Below are 22,240 nucleotides of genomic sequence, written 5' to 3'. Positions count from 1 at the left end.
CACACCACAGCTGGTGCTGATGAATTTCTTGCGATAACTGCTGCCAGGCTTCAAGACCAGACAGAGATTGTTGTCTCAGTACCCCACAAGCTGTCAAATAAAAGTTTATCATGGTCACTGAACCAGTAAGGCAAAGCCTTGGAGCATCACAAGCTCTCTGCAAAGCTCTTTCCCATTAGTTATGCCTCTCCCTACTGTCAGTCCTGTAGAAAATAACCGTTTCCCTTCTTTCAGGGCAAGTTTTAGTAAGTTCAGTCTAGAATTGTAACACCCCATGTAACCTGTGCAGGAAGCTGCAAAACTTCCCTCTGAAAGTGTCGTTCTTGCTCCCAAATCTGTTCCTGACCTCTCCACATTTATTTTATGTGGGTGTGAAAATTCTCTTTGACCTAATTACAATTCCCACTTGCCATTTTGGTGCTGGAAATTTAGATGTAGAGCTGCTGAACTAAAGTATGTCAGATGCACTGTGGTCACCTCTGTCTTTCAGAGCAGAGATGAGCAGGCAAGGGCTGCAGGCACCGAGATCATTTTACATTTAAGCCAGTGTTTAATTCTCCTAATAGCCCCAAGATTGCAAGAGCTCAAAGCCTTACACCCAGGATTAAGAGACCTCCTAAATATAGGCTGCTTGTTGCAGGGAAGGTAAAAGAACAACAGAGTCGCTGAGAACTGTTCTTGAAAAACATTTATTTCTGTAACAGGTTTATAGCGCTGACTCCCAAGCCCCAGTACAACACAGTTTCCCCCTACACATAATTCTGGGGACAATTACCTTTGATGGAAAAACAAAGCCGTACAAAGAAGCCCCCCAAACAAACAGTTTGGTTCCAAACAAACTGTGCCCAGGTTCTCTCTGGGCCTCTGCTGTTGTTTCATCCCAACTGGGACAGAGCTGCCCTGCTCCATCCCTCGGTCACAGCTGCAGGATGTTTCACTGCCTGAAGGCCCCAAATAACTGAAGATATTCTGTTTAACTGAAAAAAAAATAGGGGGGACATGGGCAGAGAAGGCTGCTAGGATTCAGCGGCTGCTATTTTTGCAGACATCATTTAGAAAGGAAATCTATGCATTTCAGTTTCACCTCCTGAGCCCCAGCATTAGGAAAGTCAAATACAAACCCAGAGACCAATGTACACAAAATAGTGAACAAGTGTCCAGACATTTCTAAGCCCCTCAGTTTACTGTGCCATGATACCTCCAAAAAACAACAAAACCCCCACATTCAGATCATGTTGGATCTTATTTTTAAGAGGGAGGGATAGAGATGCAACATAGCATAGCAACTGTCAAGCAATGTTTAAGGCAAATTTATTCCCATTTGTTAAGAGTTGAAGATTTTTTTCGTTTGTTTGCTTTGTTGTGTAAGCTGTTAGATAACGTCTCAGCTGGACATTTAAGCTGAGACAATTTAATCAAAGTTTGAGTGAAGTCAGCTCAAGTTGATCTGAGCCTGGCACAGCAAAAAATATTATTCCCAAGAATATAATTCAGAACAAATTTTTAAAAAAGTAATCGATGTTCAGAACTCCCCCCAAACTTTCTCCCCTCAGAGACCAGGTTGAGCCCAACTAAACACACAGACATGCAGGCATACGAAGGACACAATGGCAAGCCTCTACAAACACAATGCTGAATAGGACCAAAGCAGAGCCAAACCTAAATTCCACAGATGCGAGAACATGGACAGAGTTATGAGTAAAAAAATGAGGAAAAAAGAAAAACAGAACCCCAGAGAGGGATGTTGCATGAGATGGAATGGAAAATAAAAGTCCACTGTATGCAAAGAAAGGGAGTTCTTAGGTGCACACACAGAAAGCTGGGGATTTCAGTTGCCTCATCTCTCAGTTGTGTTAGTTTGTTGTGCCTTTCCCCTCCCTTTGAGATCCAGGTGATGGTGCCAGGAGGTTTGTGCGTTTACTCAGTCTGTGCATCATAGTTAGCCCCCCCTGCTTTCTTCAGCTCGTTCTTGATGTAATCCTCATCCAGCTCTTTGTGGTCACTGATCACAAATTCTTTGGCAAAGTTCTGCAAGAGATAAAGAAAAAGCCTGTTAAAAAAGGGGGATGCTTGTCCAAATACCTGAATAAAGACGGGTTATCCAGCTTCCATGGCTGTATGAGCTGCATACCCTTATCTACTGTGGTAGGGATGATAAATAGAAGCTGTGGATGAGACAGAAGAATAGTGATGGCAAAACCCAAGACTTAACCTGGAAAAATTTTATGTGTCTACTTCTGCAGTCACCAGCTGCAAGACCCAATCCTGCCCTATGCAACAACTCTTCCTAGTGATAAATGCACAGGCTAGGTTAGGTCAAGTTTCCTAAGTAGTACGCAAACTAAAAAGCTCAAAACTGTTGACCTTCTAACTGCCACTGACCCTCAGCATAATCTTGGGCAAGCCACTGATCCCATCAGTGCCCTTTTTAGGATCCCTTCTCCGAAAAAAAGGAGAACAGTGCTATACCACAGTACACTACGGTATCATACTCCATCGGCGTAGGATAGGAGGATGCTTCGATTAAAGATTGAACAACGTGCAGATGGTACCAGGAGCAAATAAGTCTACTTGAGTAGATTTACTGATGACTCAACTATCTAATACACATCATGGCCAAAACCAAGATACTGTACCAGACAGGCTGCTGGTATTGTTAATAGGCTCCACTATGTTCTGTGGTCTAATGATCCGAAGTGACCTTTAAGGACACGCTTTATTAATACACTTGTGTACTGCAGAGCAGCTATCTAGCTGCTTGAATGCTCTTTGCAACTTATGGGAGCTGGGCAAGGCCTCGGCAGCATGCTGCGATGTGAGGTTGTGAACAGAGAAAACCTTTCTCGGAACAGATCACTGTGAATGGGATCCCATGGTGCCTTTAGGGCACTTGCCACAGCAGTGTCACTACAGTCAGGGATTTGTTCCTTTGTGGGGGCCCTCCTGCCTCATAGCAAGGGTGGCATGCATGTGTGTGCACAGATGCTTCAGCAAACATTCGCATTTGCTTCTTGCTTTAGCATTTTCCTTCCCTTCCTAACCACAACTGAGAACACTGCATGTGTCTTTCCCTTCCCCCAACCCACAGAGGTTTTAGACAGCATGAAAAACACAAGCATCCATTGCACTCTGCAGGGCCAGGGACAAACTGACGACAAAAAAAAAAAAAAGAATTAAAATCCCAGCAGCCCTGCTGCAATGTCTCAGGGAAGCTGCAATGCCTGGCTCCCTGGGCAGCGAGTGCCCCAAAAGGTGATGGACAGAGGCTGCCTGGGAGAATGAGGTGATGCTTTGAGAGAAGAAGCAGTCATCTTGTGTGGGTCTCCCCGGTGCTGGAACAGCCCCAGCACAACTGTGGAGGGGGGGCTGTTCTAATTGGTTTCAGACTCTTAAGCCATGGGAGAGCTCTTTATTTGGCAGCGTCTCAAGGGTCTCAGTTTGGGATCAGAGTCGTGTAAAGGAGGGGGTGGAGAAGGATTCAGCTTGAAAGAGCCTCAGCACCTCTTTCATGCGGTGGAAGAAATGGAAGGGAGAGCAAAAACAGCTCCCTCCCCCCCGCCAGTCTCCCAGGCTGCGGCTGATCCTGTTTCATGCTGCAGGAAATCCTCACTACCGAGGAGTTGCTTCGGGGGGGGGGGGGGGAAAAAAAAAAGCTTATAGTGGCTACGAGAAGCCTTGTCTGCTCTGCTTTAGTTCAGCTGCAGCTAGACAAAGTCCTAAGAAATAACAACTGCTTCACAGCACCATTTTGCTCCACGCTTCAGTGGTTGGCTTTCTTGGTGTGAGGACAGACAGACATTGCAGGCACTCATCCATTTCTTAGCAGAGTTCAGGGAAAATGGGAAAGAAATTGTTTATTTAGAGAAAAAAAATCCTTTTTTTGAGGTGGGAAATGAAGAAGCAAACTGCCCGAAACATCAGATTTGGTTATGCTCACAAGTGTCCTACTTCCAGATCTCCTGTGTGAGATCTCTGCAAAGCTCAACTCTTGCTAAGACCAAACAAAGGATTTTCAACTATTTGATGCTCACTGAGGTGTGCTAGCTATGTGATTTTTGAGCTGAGCTGCTTCGATTTCTTTTCTACGTGCTAACAGGGTTAACAAATTTTCCTCAACCCGGGAAGCAGATTATCCAGGACTACCTGACTTCAGTGCTAGTTTTTGCCCTGAGTTTAGTGAGAACTGAGACTGGCCCATAAAATAATTTCTGAGGGACTCCATGAAAAGTATGTGCATTTTATAAATGTGGGGAGGCTTTCCTTCAATGCTCACTCTGCAGAATCCAGCTGATTCTGAAATTAAAACTGCAAGTGCACTCATGCATGATCAGAGGAGAACTCTGGCTCTCAGATCAGGCGACTGGGCACCCATGATCAACAGCAGCACTTCGCAGCTGAGGGCCATCTTACCCAGATTTCGCTCTTTTTTTGCCCCCCACTGAAACTGCTGGAATGTAAAACTACTCCCAACTGATTTAATTGGGTCTGATGTTAGCTAGACCAGGCAATGGTCCTTATTTGGCATGACTGTCACCTGCAATTATAAATAACTGATCATAGCAAACGGGCTCCTGCAAACCACCAGGAAAAATCCTAGCTTCAAGCAGCTAACAGCAATGCCAACAGGCATCCGACTTCAGCCAGATTTCTGCTCTGTCACCAGATTTTCTTTCTGCCCATAAGAGACTGGGGTGGGGAAAGTCCCTGCTTTCTCTTCCCTCACACATACCGATATCTAATGCCTTTCAAGAGAACTGCAGAACTTAGAGCCGCCTAAGGCACAGCGCATAACTCTGATGCTTGGGACCTTGCTTTGCTGACATGGATCTTCATTTTACATCCTCCACTTCCTTTTCTCTTCTCCTCCCCCTATCCTCAAGCTTTTTACAACCGCAGCAAGCCCTGTGAATGAATCCTAGCCTTTGTATTCACCCCAGAGCCACCAGCAGCCTACAGATAACAAAAACAATGATGCCATTTATCTTTATCACTCTCGTGACACAACAGTGACCACAGTCTCTTTGATTTGCCTCTCAAATCATTGAATGCTATGTAAAAAGTAAAGTTAATAAAGTTTACTCATGGTTCTTCAATACACCTATCTAACATGTGCTTCACTTTGTGCCTGAGTAGCAGAGGATCACAATTTTGCAATCCAATCCCCTGTGTCAACCTCCATGCGACACCACAGAGAGAAAGGGCTTCAACCATGCAGCTCAGGTTGCGGAAAGTGAGCCTGCATCTCTCCCTGGGAAGCATGAAATTTGTACAGCAAGCTCAGTCCAGCCTTTCTCTTCCAGACAACTTTATGGGGGGAAAAAAAAGGGTGGAGTAGATTTTCTTCCTCTTCCAGGCGCTGAATGTTTAGCATATGGGGCCATAAAATTTCCCTAAGCTGGCCAAGGGAAAATCTGTCTGGTGCAGATACTGTACCAAAAAGGTCTGCAGAGGCCCTTATAAATCCCAGCATGGGTAGGCCTGAAGCCAGAAGGAAAATCCTTATATCGTCTACAGACACTTGGGTTCTTAGCAGCTAGGGATGGTGCCAGGTAGTTGAGCAGCTTCTTGCTGTTTTTATTTACACTTGGGCTTGCAGCAGCCTCCACTGATGTTCAAAATCATCAGTTCCACTGTGCTTAATGTCACCACTCCCATCCACTAGTCATCTTATTTTCAGTGCAGACACAGTACAGAGGAGATGACATCTCCCATGTTTTTTTTCCAGGACGATATGAGTCCTGGACCCGGGGTCACGAGGAAGAAAGGACACATCCTATGGCTGTATCAGAGGTATGTTCTAGCAGGCCTTCTCTGAGTACCAGGAGAGCTATAAAGTGACAAGCGCCAATAGCAGTACAGTACCACTGCCCTCCGCTCTACTGTGGCTACACCAAACCTGGTCCTGTGATCAGCTGTCAGACTCCAAGCTATCAGCAAAAACCCTCTCTTCAAATTTACTCCTCGCCAATTTTTACATGGACCAATTCCAGCCACTGGGAGAAGCCAGCCCAAATCCCTGGCAAACACATTCTCTCAGCAACGGGAACTACATTTCAGCTGATCTGCAAATTCTTCCTATCTGTGCTGCATCCCACTGGAAAAGTCACAGGGCTGTGTGTCAGATATGGGGTGATGAGAAGCTGCTTATTCTGGCCTGAAAAAGTTACTTATAAAGTTACCACCTTCTCTAGACTACGACTAAGTGTTCTCGTAAATCTATATCCATTTGGTATGGTCATTACAGTAAACCAGAAGAGGAAAAACAGTCAAAAAGAACAATTCTGTTTGCCCTCCCAGCAGGATCTCACTCACCCTCCTGAGAAAGACTCTCTCAAAGCCACCGTGACATAGCTGTTACCATATGAGTTTGATTTTCTGACTGCCTCTAATAAAGCTATTCAACCATCTTCTGTTTAGGCCACTGTACTAACATGAGAAACCTAATGCACATACATGGATTTGTATGTGTTTTATCTGTCCCAAGACCAGGGACAGTAACCCCGTAAGTGGGTCCTCCCTCATGAGGTACCAGCATCAGTGCAGTGAGGAATCCAGAGGGCAAGAGAAAGGTGAACAAAAGAAGATCCGGCCATGAGCTCCAAAGCAGGAACTCAGTAAACTTGTTGACATCACTAAAGCCGGGCAAATTCCTCACCAAAAATAATAATGAATAAAATGCCACGAATATTTGCTCACAGAAACAGAGCTGTTTTACCCTGAATATAATTTAGGCAAATAATAGAGCACATGACTTTGTGGGGGCAGGAGTGCTGAAGAAAACAGAGAAGAGTCAAAATTCATGGGAAATAGGACAAACTGGCAAAGGTTGGGCAGTCCCTTTGCTGAGACAGCCCTGCAGGGGAATACAGTCCCGTCAGGAAAAAGACCTCCATACTGCCTAATGAAGGGTTGAAATCTCCTGGTAGGAAATGCAGTCATGAAGGGCAACAAGTTCACAGAGAGGAAGCAACACTCAGAGGGAAACCGAGTCCTGTTTTCAGTTCTTTGGCATTTACATCAAAACTGGACCACTTTAGCACCAGTTGCCACTCCCAGCCCCACAACCGTTGTGCCTGGGCTTGTCCTTACTCGAAGAAAAGCACCATAACATCATCCCTCTGCCTCTCCTCAAAGTGAACGGGGCCATTCGTTCATTGGAAGGCCTGACGCTCCTGTACTTAAAACCCACAGCTGCCAGGTTTCACCTTGCAGGAATTTTTCTGGCTGAACTGAACCTCATGCTGGCAGCCGTTCCTAGCCATGACCGAGCAGCGTACAATAGCCTTGATTTCTGGGCTTAAGCTGAGCTGACCGACCTGTTTCTCCTGGGCCTCTGGAATAAAAGAGGTCAAAACAACAGCCCTCAGACCACAGAGAGTCTCCTGGATGGATTTGTACTAAGGCTGAATGAGCCACAGCTTGTGCATACAAAGAAGGTAAAAGGCAGAACCATCCTTACTGCCAGGGACATAAAACATGAGTTTAAGACAAGCTCTGGATGATCTCCTTTTTAGCCAAGCAGAAAATATGCCCAAAGCCTTTCCGTTCAGCTGGTATCTACTGGCAGCTGGGTACAACCTTGGCATGACAACGAGTGGTACGCCGTGATCAAACTGCAGCTGTGCGGAGGACACAAATGCTGTGGGGTCTGCTGCGTGTGTGGCTCACGGTAAGCATCTGCCAGTTCACCCACGTGTACAAGGTGAGACATGCTGATGACAAAATAGATGCAGCCTTGTAGTTGAAGTCATCCTGGCTTACTGTTTCATAAAGTTCCCCTGCTGTTAAGTTTAGATCATTCTAGACCTAGGTTTAGGCTGTACCGCAGAAATTAACTCCCAAACATCTTAAGCAACAGCCTGCAAGGCATGGGACGTTGTGTGCTACTAACCCCCACCCCTAGGTCTGTCCTTGGCCTAGACAGAAGCTCACTGGAGAAAAGATGGGATACTGCATCACCTTACTCCATGTCTCCATTTACACAGGAAAGTATCCATACATTAGTGTTTAGTTATACCCTTAAGAAGATATAGATAAATACTTGTTCCCCATCCTGGCCTTACTTCTAACCTGCTCTCAGCTGAATGACTTGGACCAGGTCACAGGCTTGATTTGATCCAAGATTTCCAGCTGAGGTAAAGAGGAAAGGATGGAAAGTAAATGGCTGTGGAAAAAAGCTACTGAGTGTTCCTTAAATGCAAAATGCACTTTTCTACAATCCAAAATAAATACAATAAATGCAAAACCCATTTTCCAACAACTTTAAAGAGGTAATAAGGATAGTCCCAAATAAGCAAGAAGACGTGATTCTCAGCTAGTACAGATCAGGAGAACTATGGCTGTTTGTACCAGATGAGATCCATCCCTGTAATTTTACAGTTATTACAGCTAAAAATCAATTGTCCTTTCTTCGTGAGAGATTTTCTGGCAACCTCCTCCGCTGACTATCAGCATTGCTTCCCAAGCCACCTCCCTATAGAATTCACAGCACCTGCTCCCCCTTCCAAGGGAGGAATACAAAAGCAAGGGCAACGCAGTTCCTCTCCTTGCTTTATAATATTTCATCCTTTTGTTCACAAGCCCATAATCTACTCTTCAACAGTTAATATCCCTCGCGTTTTCCTTATGGCAGGTGCTTCTAGGAGACCGTTAATAATCACCATGTGTGAACACTCTTTATTCTACAGATGCAACATGGTGAGTTTTGCTTGCTAGGTGGTATTCAAGCTGACTGTCTTTCACTTTGAGTGTCTCAGTGGAAGAACAACATTTATTGGCGTTTGTTCAGCTTTGAGCAGAGCTCAACCGTAGCTCATCAATTCATCTACAACATAGCAGAGAATATAAAGCAGGCCTCCCCTCACACTGGAGCTTTGGTCTTAAATAAAGAGCCACAGTTAGCTTCTGCAAATACTACAAGATAGTGAGAGCCCTTCAAGTTTTACTGAGGGCTTCTCAGACTGAAGAGCTGTTGTTCTGGAATCCCAACCAATCGCTTCTATAGATCACAAAATCAAAGCTGTTATGTGCTGTACAAAAAGCCTCCTTGTGCCACACTTCCTCGGAAGGAGAGCCACGTCGCACAGGGTAAGCGCACCTATGGGCCGTGCACACAACTAAAACTGCAGACAGCCAAACTGCATCAATAGCCTAGATTCTCTTCAGGGTTTGTAAAGAAAAAAATTCCCACTTTAGGGTAATACTTATTCCAAATGATGAACCAACACTGAGTCAGATCTGTAGTTTATCATTACAGCAAACAACCAACTGTATTTTTCTATGTATAACTCACATCTCAAATAATGTCTGTAAAAATCAGAAGCAGTGGGGTGACTGGGAATGTACTTGAAGGTCAAAAGAACTCGGAAGGGTGAAATAGCTCTGCAATAAATTCCCTCCACTAAATTCCAGTTGGACTTCCTTGTCCTCTTTTGTTTTGACAGATTATCTGCAAGGTTACATGCATAAAAAGAAAAAAAGAGTTCCGCTTTTATCCTATGCAGAGGGATTCCACAGTTGCACATGTAGAACTATTCAAAATAGTTGTCAAAATAATGTCTTATGGAAAGATCACCATTGACATTACATTCAGAAATGCTGTGGAGTGAGTTATATACATGGTTGCTCAAAAAAAGTGTATTAAGCACAAGTTGTATTGTTTTCATATTTTAGTACAGATTAATTGGAATATGAAAGCTTTTAAGTAACAGCCAAGAATGGTTAATGTTCCACCAGATTATTAACTCATACAGACTACTAATCAAAGATGAAACAAGTGAAATTGCAAATTATATGTAACAGACCTGAGGGACAGATCTTAGAAGAGCATTCAGGAATGCTATTCAACTCAACAGGAATAAATTGTCTAAACATATTTTTTAAAAAATCTTGGGCTTAGGGACTCTTATATGAGTCATTCATTAGTACTCTATAATTTAATCTTCAGCGACAATTACATACTTTCAGCTGCTTCACATGAACAGAGATTTGCTTTCCTATCTCTCAGGTGTCATTATGGAAGTTTCTTTTCAGAAAGGACCCCTCTGCGTAGTTGTCATTTTGAAACATTTAGCACTAGTGCTTATCTTCTGGAAGGATATGAATTTATTATATTCTTCATGCTTCTTATCTAAATATAATCTTCCGTATCATACAAACTACCAATGAATTGAGGGGGACTTCATTCTCACCCTTCATGTTGTCCTATTGGGAGATTTCTTTACACAGGCAAGAACGCAGTTATTGAGGGAGATTATTTCAATGGTCAGCCTGTTCTCCAAGAACTTAAGAAAGACCATTTCTCGGGCATCGGAGAGCTGGCCCTAGGTTTAGCTGAAAGAGCTAATCTTGCTTTAATACTTCAGAAGAAACATGCTAAATGTTAGCATCTTCTCTGTTAAAGGCAGCTTTTCGGCAGCAGTTCTTTGCAGCCTTCCACAATTCACTTCTCTTGCAGCTGTTGCTTGTTTTCATGCGCTTGGACTGAGCTTAGAGCCCAACAGAGCCAGCCTGGCTCAGAGTGCCCTGGGAGGCCTTGACAGTTAAATGATAAGCTCAGTGGGGGCAGATAAATGCAAGTGAAACCCTTCCAAGGTGCGTACTAAGCACATTTCTCTTTTTCCCTCACACGCCCAAGGCCAAACAGAAGACTATTCAAATCTAGTTAGCTATTAAGAGCTGTTAGTTAATTGGTACTGATAGGGACTTCAGACTTGAGTTGATTAGGTCCAGGAATTCATTGTGCAGAGACAAAAGGCCTCAAGAGAAGTTTAAACAAGGGCGTGGGTTTTTATGTTTACCTGCTTAACTTGATACTGCCTTGTTCTCCACCGTTCAATATTATATTATTTCCATATCAAGGAAGGAGATGGGAAACATCTTAATGGTGACAAGGAGGGGAGTGCATATATTCCCTCCTCATGAAATAGTTAAGACACCCTTAAGCTCAAAGGTGCTTCTTTATGCCTGACTGCTCAAAGGGCAGATGTTAAGTCTTCCTAGCAGGAAGATAGGCAATAGGAAACTGTCTTCTTTTTAAAGGATTAACTACTAAGTTAAGGATGATCCAATCCTTCCCCCTCTCTCCCCTCCTGCTGGCGTTTGTAGAGCTGAAAGTGATGAGAACTGGTGGTTAGAAGCAGAAAGAAGAGGTTACCTGTACTACTTCTTTGACCAGAGTCTTGTCGGTCCCAGTTTTGGCTCTCTGCAGGCCACTGACATCCTCTCCAATCCAAGTGATGAGGGCAAACTTGACTCGCTTGCTCATGGCATCGCCGGTGGTAAATCGGACAAAGCCAAACAATCGAACATCATCTGGAGAGACAAAGCAAAAAGGATAAAATGATTAAAAACAGAAACATGCCTGCCTTGCCATTTTCCAGGGTGAGACTATTGCTGTCAGCTTAAAGACCAAGCCAAGCTACTGATCCTGTGTTACAATACCATCGTTTGGGATTACCAGGGCAATACAGGGGCTCTGCTCATATTGCCCTTTGCTTGCAAGGTGCACTTTGCCAGTGTCAGGTCTGCCTCTTCCTGGGGTGCTCTGAGTTACTGGGAGGAAGCTGGCTGTGCTGGCCACCCCATGCCACATTAGTGTGCTCCTAGTGAGTTTGGAAATGGCTAAAATACAGCCAACGGGCAGTTCAAGAGGACAGAGCTAACCCCAGTTACACATTCAGCCAGATCATTCAACTGCAGGTCACTGTTCAAGAAGGGAAGAAAGTGATTTCCCAGCATCTCTTTCTTACAAGATAGCAGGATTTGGGTCACATTTTATAACATATACCCAGAAACTGGCCATTGTGCAAATCTGATCCTTTTCCCTCCTTCCCTTCAGCAACATTTCTGGCTCACTTGTAGTACGAGTTTACAAGAAGGAGGGGAGAAGAAGGAGCAGAAGAAAAATCTGCAATTACTTCCCCAGATGTGTTTTTCTACTCCTTCTGAAGCCCTGTAGAGAAAGGCCTTGGATTTTAGAACTGTTCTGATCTTTGTTTCACAGCTGGTTTCTGCTATATCACGCCAGACTAGAGTTATTTAGTCTGGCCATATGCGTAAAAACCTTGTAAACTCCTTGTCTCGAAGAGTTCGTTCCTTCATTGCAGGGTGACTCATCAACCGAGGCAGTTGGACGCCTTCATGATCACAGGCACTTGGAAAGCATGTGATACCATCCACTCGTATCCCCAGCCTCGGTGGCATACACCATACTGGAGCCTTCAACCAGGATTGTGCAGAAAAGCAGAGCAGATGGACAGTTGTGCAATCGTGGAATATACCTAATCATAGCTACTTCATCTGTCAGAGGTCACTCAAGACCTCCTAATGAAATGAGCTGACTCAAAATAGAAGAACAAACTTGCTGTTTGAAAAGAATCATGCAAATCTTGGTTACGCTTGTTGTGACCAGTTCAACATGCTTTATAGTTATTTGCTGTCTTGGCTACTGCCAGGTGGAAACGCAGGCTCCAGGTGTAGCAATGTTTGCCAACATCCCCATCCTTGGATCCGTTACAGCATGCTCCGTGAACAGTCAGGAGAGCCCCAGGAGCTCCGGGAATAGGGGAGAAGCAGCTCTAAATTGCTCATCCCCAGAAAATAAGCTGCTAGAAGTCAATGCAAAAAAAGTGGGATGTTCTCTGAAAGCTGACAGATCTCAAAGCTTCTTTAACACTTTGTTTTGCCAAAGTGGGAGTAAAGACAACTTCCCCTTGATAAAAGATAAGACTTTTTAAGTCTGAAAAAAATCCACCTGTGCTCTCCTTATTTTGTTCTCTATGTACTTTTTTGCCACTGACAGAGGACTACTGGGGAAAACTGGAAAATGTATGTAGGGATGTGTGTGAGCTGGTACAGTGCTTAAAACAAACTTCTCTCTAGATTTCAAAATTGAAACAAAGAGAAAGAGAGATCTTATTCAAAGGAAAAATCCAGATGGATCTTTGGAAGGAGAGTAAGAGTCATGTGTATCGACAGTGCAGGCAAACAAAACTTCTCTCTCAGATAGCCTATTACTTTCAAGTACAAGAAATGCACGGAGGGACTCCTGTTTCTGACAGTAAATCCTCTTCTCAAGATTGATTAGAACCATAAATGAACCGACAGCCAGGAAATACCCAAGGTGAAGAGAGACAGTAAATCCCCTAACGTTACTATTAACAGTTCTATGAAAAAAACTTGCTTTCCCAGATCTGACAGTAAAGGAGGCCACTCTCCGCTAAGAATTGTACTGTGGTTCCTATGGGAACACAGTGCTGGAAGGCACTTTAATGTCATGAAGTCCTGGCCCCTACTATACTGTAACCGTGTCACAGCCCTTCCCATGGACCCATCGCTTTCCACCTTGAGTATGTAGGTTTTTCATCCCTGCCCCTTCTACCAAAGGCTGTTACAGATCCTGAAGACTGCTTTGGAATATGCCCCTTTATAATAAAAATAATGCAAAAATATAATGAATGTGAAAAAGCAGTGCTTTTTCATAGCGATGTAGAAAGGAAGTTGAAGGAATTTATCCGTCAGCATGAACTTTAATTTGACATGAACCCACAGATCACTGGCAGCAGCAGGATTTGCTTGTCAGCAGAAGAGTTTGAGTGCTTTCCCATCCTGTCTAAAAGCAGCTTGATCAGTGGCACCAAAGGGAGCCAAACCCAGCAATTCCACGTGGGCTTTTATCTATTAGATCACCTGCTACTCAGTGACTATGAGCAACTCTTACTTCATCATGTTAAGTCCCAATAAGTTTAATGAGCAACCGAGGTTAGATGCGGGGCTCTGAGTCACCATCCTGGGCAGAATTTACCTGGGGCTGGTTTACTTGTGGGGGCTTGAAAGGTTACACCCAAGCTGCGTGCTTTCTCCTCCTGTCTCCCAATGGAGGTTGTGTCCCCACAGCAGGCAGAACAGGCTCTTCAGCTGCCATCATTTTCAGTCCAGTGTTTTTAATATAAACTACCAATACGTGATGCTTTAACTCGATGTGCCAGTCTGTGAATCGCAGCAGCTGAGGAGCGTTTCAGCAGCTGCAGATAAAGCCAAGAGGGAATGTGAATTGGAGCCCTTAGCAATTAACATGTCTCTTTTCCTAAAAGGGCAACAGGGACAGACGCAGGGATTTTAAGCACTAGTTCAGCCTGGGTATGAGCCCCTCCAACTGCAGGTCAAAATCCCTGAGCAGAAGTGATTGAATTTCACAATTAGTCTGAAGCATGTTCAGAGTGATAACGGGATCAAAACGCAAGTTCTTTTATACTCCCAGATTTCCTCTTTCACAGTTAATCAGTTCTACCCTGCAGATCACCTTGCTGTGCTGGAATGCATCAATGCCATCAGTGCCAACTCCCCTAGAAATCTCAAGGCATTAATATCCACAACACCCCCCACCCCCCTTTTCACACAAAACCACTTATAGTGGTTTTAGGAATTTGCCAGGTGTGTGGGGGAGTGTAACAAATCAGAGAGACAGTAGATTTCCTCTAAAAGAGGAAATCCTGCCTAGCTCAACATAACCACCTTCCTAGTCACTAAGCCCTGAATTTCAGGGCAGAGAGAAGCAAATAATAGATCTGCATAGAACTGAAATAGCAGCTTTATTTGAGAAGATCTCGAAAGTTACAAACAGCAGAAATTAACAACGTTAATTCCTACTAATATCACTACTCCTTTAACTGTGGTTATACAGCATGACAATAGGGCTATAGAAACACTGAAGAGTACAATGAATGCCTTAATAAGCATCACTTGGTATTTTTCTCCAAACCCCTTACTTATCAGTAGGCAGGATTTTCCAAATATACTGATTAAGCTGCCCTTGGCTGTCAACAAAGCTCAATGCCAAGCTGCAGAGATCTCCTTGATGGTATTCTCCTCTTTTTCATCCACGCAAACCCTTTGGTTCAGCTGTACTAAAAAATTCCCCATTAGATTAAAATGCACTGACTCATCAGTAAAAGATAATAGCTGCAGGAAAGAAATACACCGTCAAAAGCTTCGCGGTTCTTAGCCTTATGGCTCTGAACGGCCAAGCCAGAGAGATGCCAAGATAAGGCCACCGCTCCCAGCTTCACCTGCCTGCTAAATCAAGGTCACATACAGCAAGGCAGCTGATGGACTGATTTGCTTTTGCGTTCTGTCCAACAATGAATTACTGGTAGTGCATGACAGGTTTCATGAGGATTTGTTTGTTTCAAATGAATCCATTTTAGATTAATTTGTCCATTTTCAACCTCTTCAGTCACCCCTGTAGTCACGTGGCTAGAAGTGCAGACAGAAAACCTTCCTTACCTCTTACTACACTGTTTCGCCCCTCTTTAACCCTGTACTGAAGCCCATATATCTCTGATGCAATGCTGCCTTGCACCATGCAGACATGTTCATTAAATCGTCTACGACAAATACAAAATGTTTGACCTCAGGACCGTGACCACAGGGCACGCTGTAGCTGGGGCACCAAACCTTTTCCATGTAACCTGGGGTGGCTGACGTGAGTACAGGGTCCTTGGGACACAAGTGCGTGGGGAGGATGACCCCACGCTGACTTCTCCGGCTTTCTCTGGTCCAGCGAAGCCCCCAGCAGCGTTTCATCAGAATGAGTTGCTGCTACCCCAGTGACAGTGGCCCTGTAGCGGTCTCTCACCTGACCTGGGTATGTACTTGAGGGCAGAGTGGGAGGAAACAGGGGATCCAGCTAGTCTTTGTTTCCCTTCTCTGAAGGAAGGAACGGTTACGTTAGTTGGCCAGAAGTAAGGGCCAGGCAGGCCCCAAAACAAAGGGGCAAAAGATACAACGCTCTTCTTTACCTGCTCTTATGCCTAGCACAGGATGGTAAAATGCTGACCCACAGCCATGCTATTTTAATTAAGCATCACAAACCTAAACTGAATGCAAAGAGTTACTATTTCAGTGCAGAACTCGACCTGATGAGTTACTCCCACAAAAACTAATGAGGACCATTCCCTAGAACAACCTCCTGCACATTGCAAGGGACAGTCTAAGCCACAGCTCCAGCTGGCAGGAGATCGCTGTCAAACACGTGCCACTTCAGCGGACCCTCCCAAGAGCATGACTTTGACAGCGAGCAGGGAGGGCACAGGGGCAGGGAAATGCTGCAAAGACAGTGTGAAGTTCCCATAAGCCACCCATGGCCCCAGGTCTTCCTTTGATAGATATTAAGGGAAAGCAGGCAAGATGAACATTAAAGAGGAGAAACAAAAGCAGTAGGAGACTGATTTACAAAGCCCATTTTAGCAACTTAAGATGCAGCCAAATACAGATAAGCACCTATCTCATTATAGGTCCTCGTGCATTTTTACAAACCTTTCCGACACCCTATGGTGCCAACATAATGTTGGTGATCTCTCAACTCATAGCTCCTAAATTTTATATGCAGGCCAGGCTTTATAGGACAATTGTCATAAGCCCCAAAGAGCCTGCATTTGTCTTAGGAGCTGATTCTATTTCTATTTTCTTCCCAATATTTTATGTCAACCAGAAATGATTTTATAGGGTATTTATTTCAGCCCAAAGATTTTCAGTTCTTCCTCATGCTGAATGCACAGTGTGGTTTTGGTTTGATCTTTTCAGACACATGAATAACTATCCCATTTCATGCTGTCATTGCAATTATTTATCTGGACTGGGGCTTTCCAAATAAAAGGCTCATTATTTCTTTTGTCAGCGATGCATTGAAAAACAACTGTTCGCATGTGGCATGGGGGAAACACAGTTTTCCAACCTCTCCGTTACTTAATGGCAGAATACAAACTTTAAAAAAACTAAAGTAAACCACAGACAGACAATGCGATGCTCTGCTGCTTCGTAATACAGAAACTGAGGCAAGCTGTCCGGTGCAGGCAGGTATTACCGACACACACAAAAGTTTAAGCGGATGTTTTTGACCGGACTTTTAGTTCAGTATCTCAGTTGTATGTCATTCTACTCTTCTCAGCAACAGCATCACCAGCCCAGTTATGAGACTTTGAAATTAAAAACAACAAAAAAAAACCCAAGAGCCTTCACATCCTTCCGTACAATAACCTTCAACTCTTATCTGTGTTTCTGGCTTCAAATCCACCAGCTCAGCTGTTTTTTTTAAAAGTGTACTGATGGCACGTACTACTACACACCAAATTAATGCTACGTCTGAATCCATGCCATCTGCAGAGGCAAGAGCTGTAACTGTGAAGTAAAATGGATCAAAAGCCTTGAATTAAGTCCTTATTTAATGCAGAGGTGATCTGTGCTGTTAAGCCCAACCAAAACAGTCCTTAGCCAGAAGACACTGGGGTTGTCTACGCTGTGTGTTTAATGACCCTGACACAATTAATGTCCTCAACTTTGGTCTCCAGACTCCTTGGGTCAGACAAAGGCCGATACAGTCACGTACGTTGGTCATTACGCAGGACTGCAAGAGGAAATGCCACGAGCGGCCACCTCCTAATCATATGAGGACTTTACCGTGCTGGTGGTTTAAACCAACCTCCTCGACTTTACTTTGGGATAGACTGGCAGAGAGGCGTTCACACATCTGGGGCTGGTCTTTGGAGGACAGAGAAGACTACTGCCTGAGAATCAAGCAGTGCCTACTACCCGCCAGCCAAACCGTATAAGTCTTGTGGCCTGATGCAAACCTCGACAGCAACAGCGTGACAGCAATTGATAGGCAGAAGTCGAGGGTTCAGGCTGTGTTTGCAGCATAATCCTGGGACCCTGAACAAAAGAGCACTGAAGAAGCTTTTCTTACCATGTTTTCTTCCTTTAAGAGTGGCAATTGCTGTCCCCAAACAGTGGGACGGGAAAAGGTTGATAGTTTGATTATGCAGTTCCTTAAACTTTTCTGCTATTACCCAAAGCTTAGTAAAGAGCTTAGGAAGAAAAAGCCTCCACCCCAGGATATGTGACCTGGGGGTCTGATGTGCAACCCGTATCTGAGTGAGAGTAATGAAACCCGCCCAAGGCAGACTGGCTGCAGCGGCAGTTCCTGGCTCAGGGCACGGGCTTCACTGCCCCAGGAGCTCGGCATCTCGGTCTGTCGTGTGTTCCTTCAGCCCACAGAGCGTTGCTGGAGGTTTGCAGAGAGACGGTTTCTAACAGAGTCTTTTTGAACTGCTACTTCCATTAAAAGAAGCAATTTCAGTTTCTTGCTTTTCTCTTTGTCCTCAGCCACTCTCATTCCCCGAGGAGGTGTGCAGAATCAGGAATGGGTTGGGCCATGGTCTGCACGAAAAGGGTTATGTATGGGGGGAAGAAAAAGCGAAAATACAACCCTACTACCCTCCAGCCCTTCCTAACCTCTGTCATTGCACAAGGGCAGGACATCCACCACAGGCAAATGTCTTCCAAACTGGTACAAAAGACCTTCTTGGTCTCAGAGCCACATGAATTAGCACACACTGACACCGCCTGCTCGGTAATTTAATGCCCTGGAGGCAAGCAATATGTACCGCATGCCGAAGGTGCTTTTAATAAGAATGGTTATTAAAGAAAGTGGGAGGGACAGATGTTTGCCACTCAGAATGGCATGAAATAGATGGTGCAGAAAGTAGAACAGAGCAAGCTCTGACAGAGGGGCTTGGTGACACTCTGCATCCTGAGGTTTTCAATTCCAGTTCCGCCTCTCACCTTCAGCCACCAAATTATGCTCAGCTTCTACCAGAGGCAGCTGCAGTACTTTGTGGCTTTCAGGGCAGTGTTTTTCACAAAACAGGAATTCAAAACAAGGAAGGAAGTTTATTCTGATGCCATTTTTTTACTCTTTTAATCACATTTTCCGAAGCTGTTTGCATTGATAGTAGCTCTTCTCCCCTCCAGCAAAATGGAGAAGGAGATGGGACGTAGACCGGGAGGGAAGAGACGTAGCAGTAGGAAGAAATAATATTTAGCAGCAATTCCCATCCCCCCCTACTCTTTTTTACTGACTTTGATTCAGCTCTACTTCATAGTAACATTTGGCACCTTTCTTCCAGATGGGAAAGAAAGTTCTAACTTCACTGCTGGCACGAGCCTTGTTTTCTGACTACGTCTAGTGGTCCAGGTGAAGAGTTGCTGCACAGATGGAGGCACCAAAACTTGCACCTCTTCCTTCCCCAACTGCTGCACCCTAATTCGTGGGTGGAGGAAGATCCTTTCTAGCACTTAGCCAGGAACCCGGTACATGAATTTGCCCAGTTCTTTTAAGTTCTCCAACAACTGTGCTCCAGAGGTAAGTTAGAGAACAACCTCTTGCCCCTGGTCTGCCAAGGAGCAGCCCATACCAGGCACATGCGAACGAAGAGGGAAAGAAGGAGGAGGGAAGGGGAGTGATGGAGCAGCTATAAAGGATTTAGCTCCACATTAAAGGCTAACCATAGGCCACAGTCTACCCCACAGATGCCCTTTATTTAACTCTTCCCCGACTGTGCCCATGCCTAAAATATGCAAAATTTCCTTTTTTGCTCTAAACATGCTTCAGTATTGGGGCCAGCTTGACACTTTGCTGGTATAAAACAAGGTTTCCTTGAACTCTGTCTGTTATAATACCCTGTTTATAAATAAGCGTTTGGCACATGCAAATGATGGCAAGAAAACAAACCTGGCCATATTCCAAAGTGCAATATGTGCTTCCATTAGTTGTTATATGCATCCTACCCAGCCCAATCGGTGCCTGCTCTCTGCCAAAGCCCCTCTGCCTGCTGAGCCACTGGATAAAAGTATTCTCTTTGCTACAGAAAGGAAGCTAGGAACTGTTCTTGAGAGGGTGCCACTCCAGGCAAAACATTAAAAATCCGTTCAGACAAAATAAGACACGGACTCCTTAAAAACAGGGAGAGAAAATAAATGGGGAATGTTCCTCTGCAAGCCTCAGATGTCTGGAGATGCTGGAGATGCTCAGTTACCTTGGCCACAAGAGGAGACAGAGAACGTGGCACTCAGATACTGAAGCTGTTGACCTCCCAAGAAAACTACTAACCCTTTAGGCATGAACTTCAGAAGTGCTGAGCCCTGGGTTTCCCTGTATGCCAGGTAATTGCTTTTTTCCTTATGTTGCCCATTAAGAAGAGTTGAGTGGGAAGGAGTTCTTGCAGTACGGGGTATCAGCTCTTCTGACATCAACTATAAGAGGATCCTTTTCGGATTTGAGAATTTTCCCTGCAAAGTTCTCAAGAACAGCTGGAAACGAGTCACTGTGTTAATCCTAGTAAGACCCCACTGCAAATGTTGTAGCAGAGCAGTCTAAACCGTCTTGATTTAGTGGCTGCTTTCCAAGGACTAAAATGTATTTTTCTCCTATGATATTCATTGACTGATGAGACCAGTCCTGCTCTCATTTAAATGACTGGAAGTTCTCCCCTCCATCTCAGGGGAGACCATTTGGACAGGCACTGGCGTTTCAATAGCTGTGGGACTCTGACTACAGTGCCTCCGGGACTCGCCCCACCTTGAGAAGGGAGAGACTGCTCGATACACAGCTCCTTCGCAATACAGATACATAATTCTAAAGATACAGGTTAACCATAATACTTGATTGTAGAGTAACTAGATCAGTGAGGACGACTTTGCTATAGTCCAGTATTGGTTACAAATGCTTCCATAGCTCGTCACTTGGAGACATTGTTAAATAGCAGCCAAGGTAGGAGGAAAAGCTATACAATTCCCCTGTAGAAGTTATTTTGAGAAAAATCAAAGCCCGCTTTTGTAAAACACGTCAAAAGTTAAGATCAGATGAAGTTAAATATTTCTCAACTTATTTTCATTTTCCCCAGGTTTCATGTCTCCTGTTAATGTTCTACAACCGACAGTTCAACTATCAACTGCCACGTTTAAACCTAGAGCCGCAACTGTTGCGGTTGTGCAACGCCTCATATACGATTGTTTTCAGTGCTGTATTGTTTGAGCCGATCTTCAGCATAAGCTCTCTCTTCTCAGGTTTCATGTTCTTAAAAAATCCGAGCAAGCCTTCTAACTGGAGTTACTGTAGCGCTATGAACACAATTTACCGAAGAATTTTATTGCAAAATGATCTGTATGACTGCATCTTTTTAGCCACAAAAATTGAGTCTTTTTTGCTTTGAAACTGCAGTGCTAAACAAGGAGACCGTTGCTAATCAAGCGTTTTATCTTGTTTATAACCGAGAAGCAATGAAAAATTGTGCAAAGGGGGGAAAAAAAGCCCAAAGGACCTTAAGTCTAAGGGTGAGACAAAGGACCAGCTGGACTACGGACTTCAGTGAGTTGCACTCTGTGGCGGCTGGAAAACCGATCATGCAGGACAGGGCAGACACGGGGAAGCAGCAGCACTAATTCCAGTTTACCCAAGTTTTCTCCCATCCTTTCCCCCCTTGCACCGGGCAGCAAGAAACCCGGTAAGGTGCCAAAGCAATCAAGACAGAGCTTACCTGTGCATTTCCTTTTAAAGGTTTCATAGTCTACCCCTTGGTCTCCAGGGACGATTGTAGAGCCATTGTATTTAAAAGTCACCCTTTGGGAAGGGGAAAAGAGAAGGGGAATAAGGCATTTAAAAGTCAGCCTTTGGGAAGGGGAAAAGAGAAGGGGAATAAGGCATTTAAAAGTCAGCCTTTGGGAAGGGGAAAAGAGAAGGGGAATAAGGCATTTAAAAGTCAGCCTTTGGGAAGGGGAAAAGAGAAGGGGAATAAGGCATTTAAAAGTCAGCCTTTGGGAAGGGGAAAAGAGAAGGGGAATAAGGCATTTAAAAGTCAGCCTTTGGGAAGGGGAAAAGAGAAGGGGAATAAGGCATTTAAAAGTCACCCTTTGGGATGGGGGAAAGGGAAGAGGAATAATGCATTTAACAGCCTTTGAGATGGGGAAAGGGAAGGGGAATAATGCATTTAACAGTCAGCCTTTAGGAAGGGAAAAGAGGAGATGGGGAGGAACATACTGTCAAAAAACCCCATTCTTTAGGAAGAGGGGGAAGAGGAGAAGGGGAATCAGGTCTATAGAAGTCACCCTTTGGGGAGTGGGGAGAGAAGAAGGGGAATCACAGAGCACCGGTGCCTGTCCGGGAGCTGCCGGGGGCCACCTACCAGTTCACCTCGGTGGCATCGTCCCTGACGAGGTTGTACGCCTCCCTGCACGCCTCCTTGTCGATTTTGGTGGCCATGGAGCCGGCCGGCCGGGCGGCCGAGCCGGGGGAGGCGAAGGGGGGGCAGCGCGGAGCGGCGCGGAGCTGGGAGGAAGAAGAGGAAGAGGAGGAGAAGGAGGAGGAGGAGGAGGAGGAGGATGGAGGAGGAGGAGGAGGAGGAGG

The 22,240-nt window shown here is 44.8% G+C and overlaps 1 protein-coding gene across 1 annotated transcript; it reads right to left on the bottom strand.

The window, feature by feature from the left end:
- Positions 1-673: 673 nt before the first annotated feature.
- On the bottom strand, positions 674-22,233 carry COTL1 (coactosin like F-actin binding protein 1). The gene is made up of 4 exons (XM_030024343.2): positions 22,020-22,233; positions 21,375-21,457; positions 11,156-11,313; positions 674-2,028 (listed from the first exon to the last, which is right to left on the bottom strand). Exons 1-4 carry the CDS (start codon positions 22,094-22,096, stop codon positions 1,918-1,920), a joined length of 429 nt encoding a protein of 142 aa, XP_029880203.1. The 5' UTR covers positions 22,097-22,233; the 3' UTR covers positions 674-1,917.
- Between the last annotated feature and the right edge of the window lie 7 nt (positions 22,234-22,240).

The sequence above is a fragment of the Aquila chrysaetos genome, chromosome 9 (genome assembly GCF_900496995.4).
Source record: "Aquila chrysaetos chrysaetos chromosome 9, bAquChr1.4, whole genome shotgun sequence".
Classification (NCBI taxonomy): Eukaryota; Metazoa; Chordata; class Aves; order Accipitriformes; family Accipitridae; genus Aquila; species Aquila chrysaetos.
Note: the sequence above shows the minus strand (reverse complement) of the source record. Positions and strands in the feature narration are given on the sequence as shown.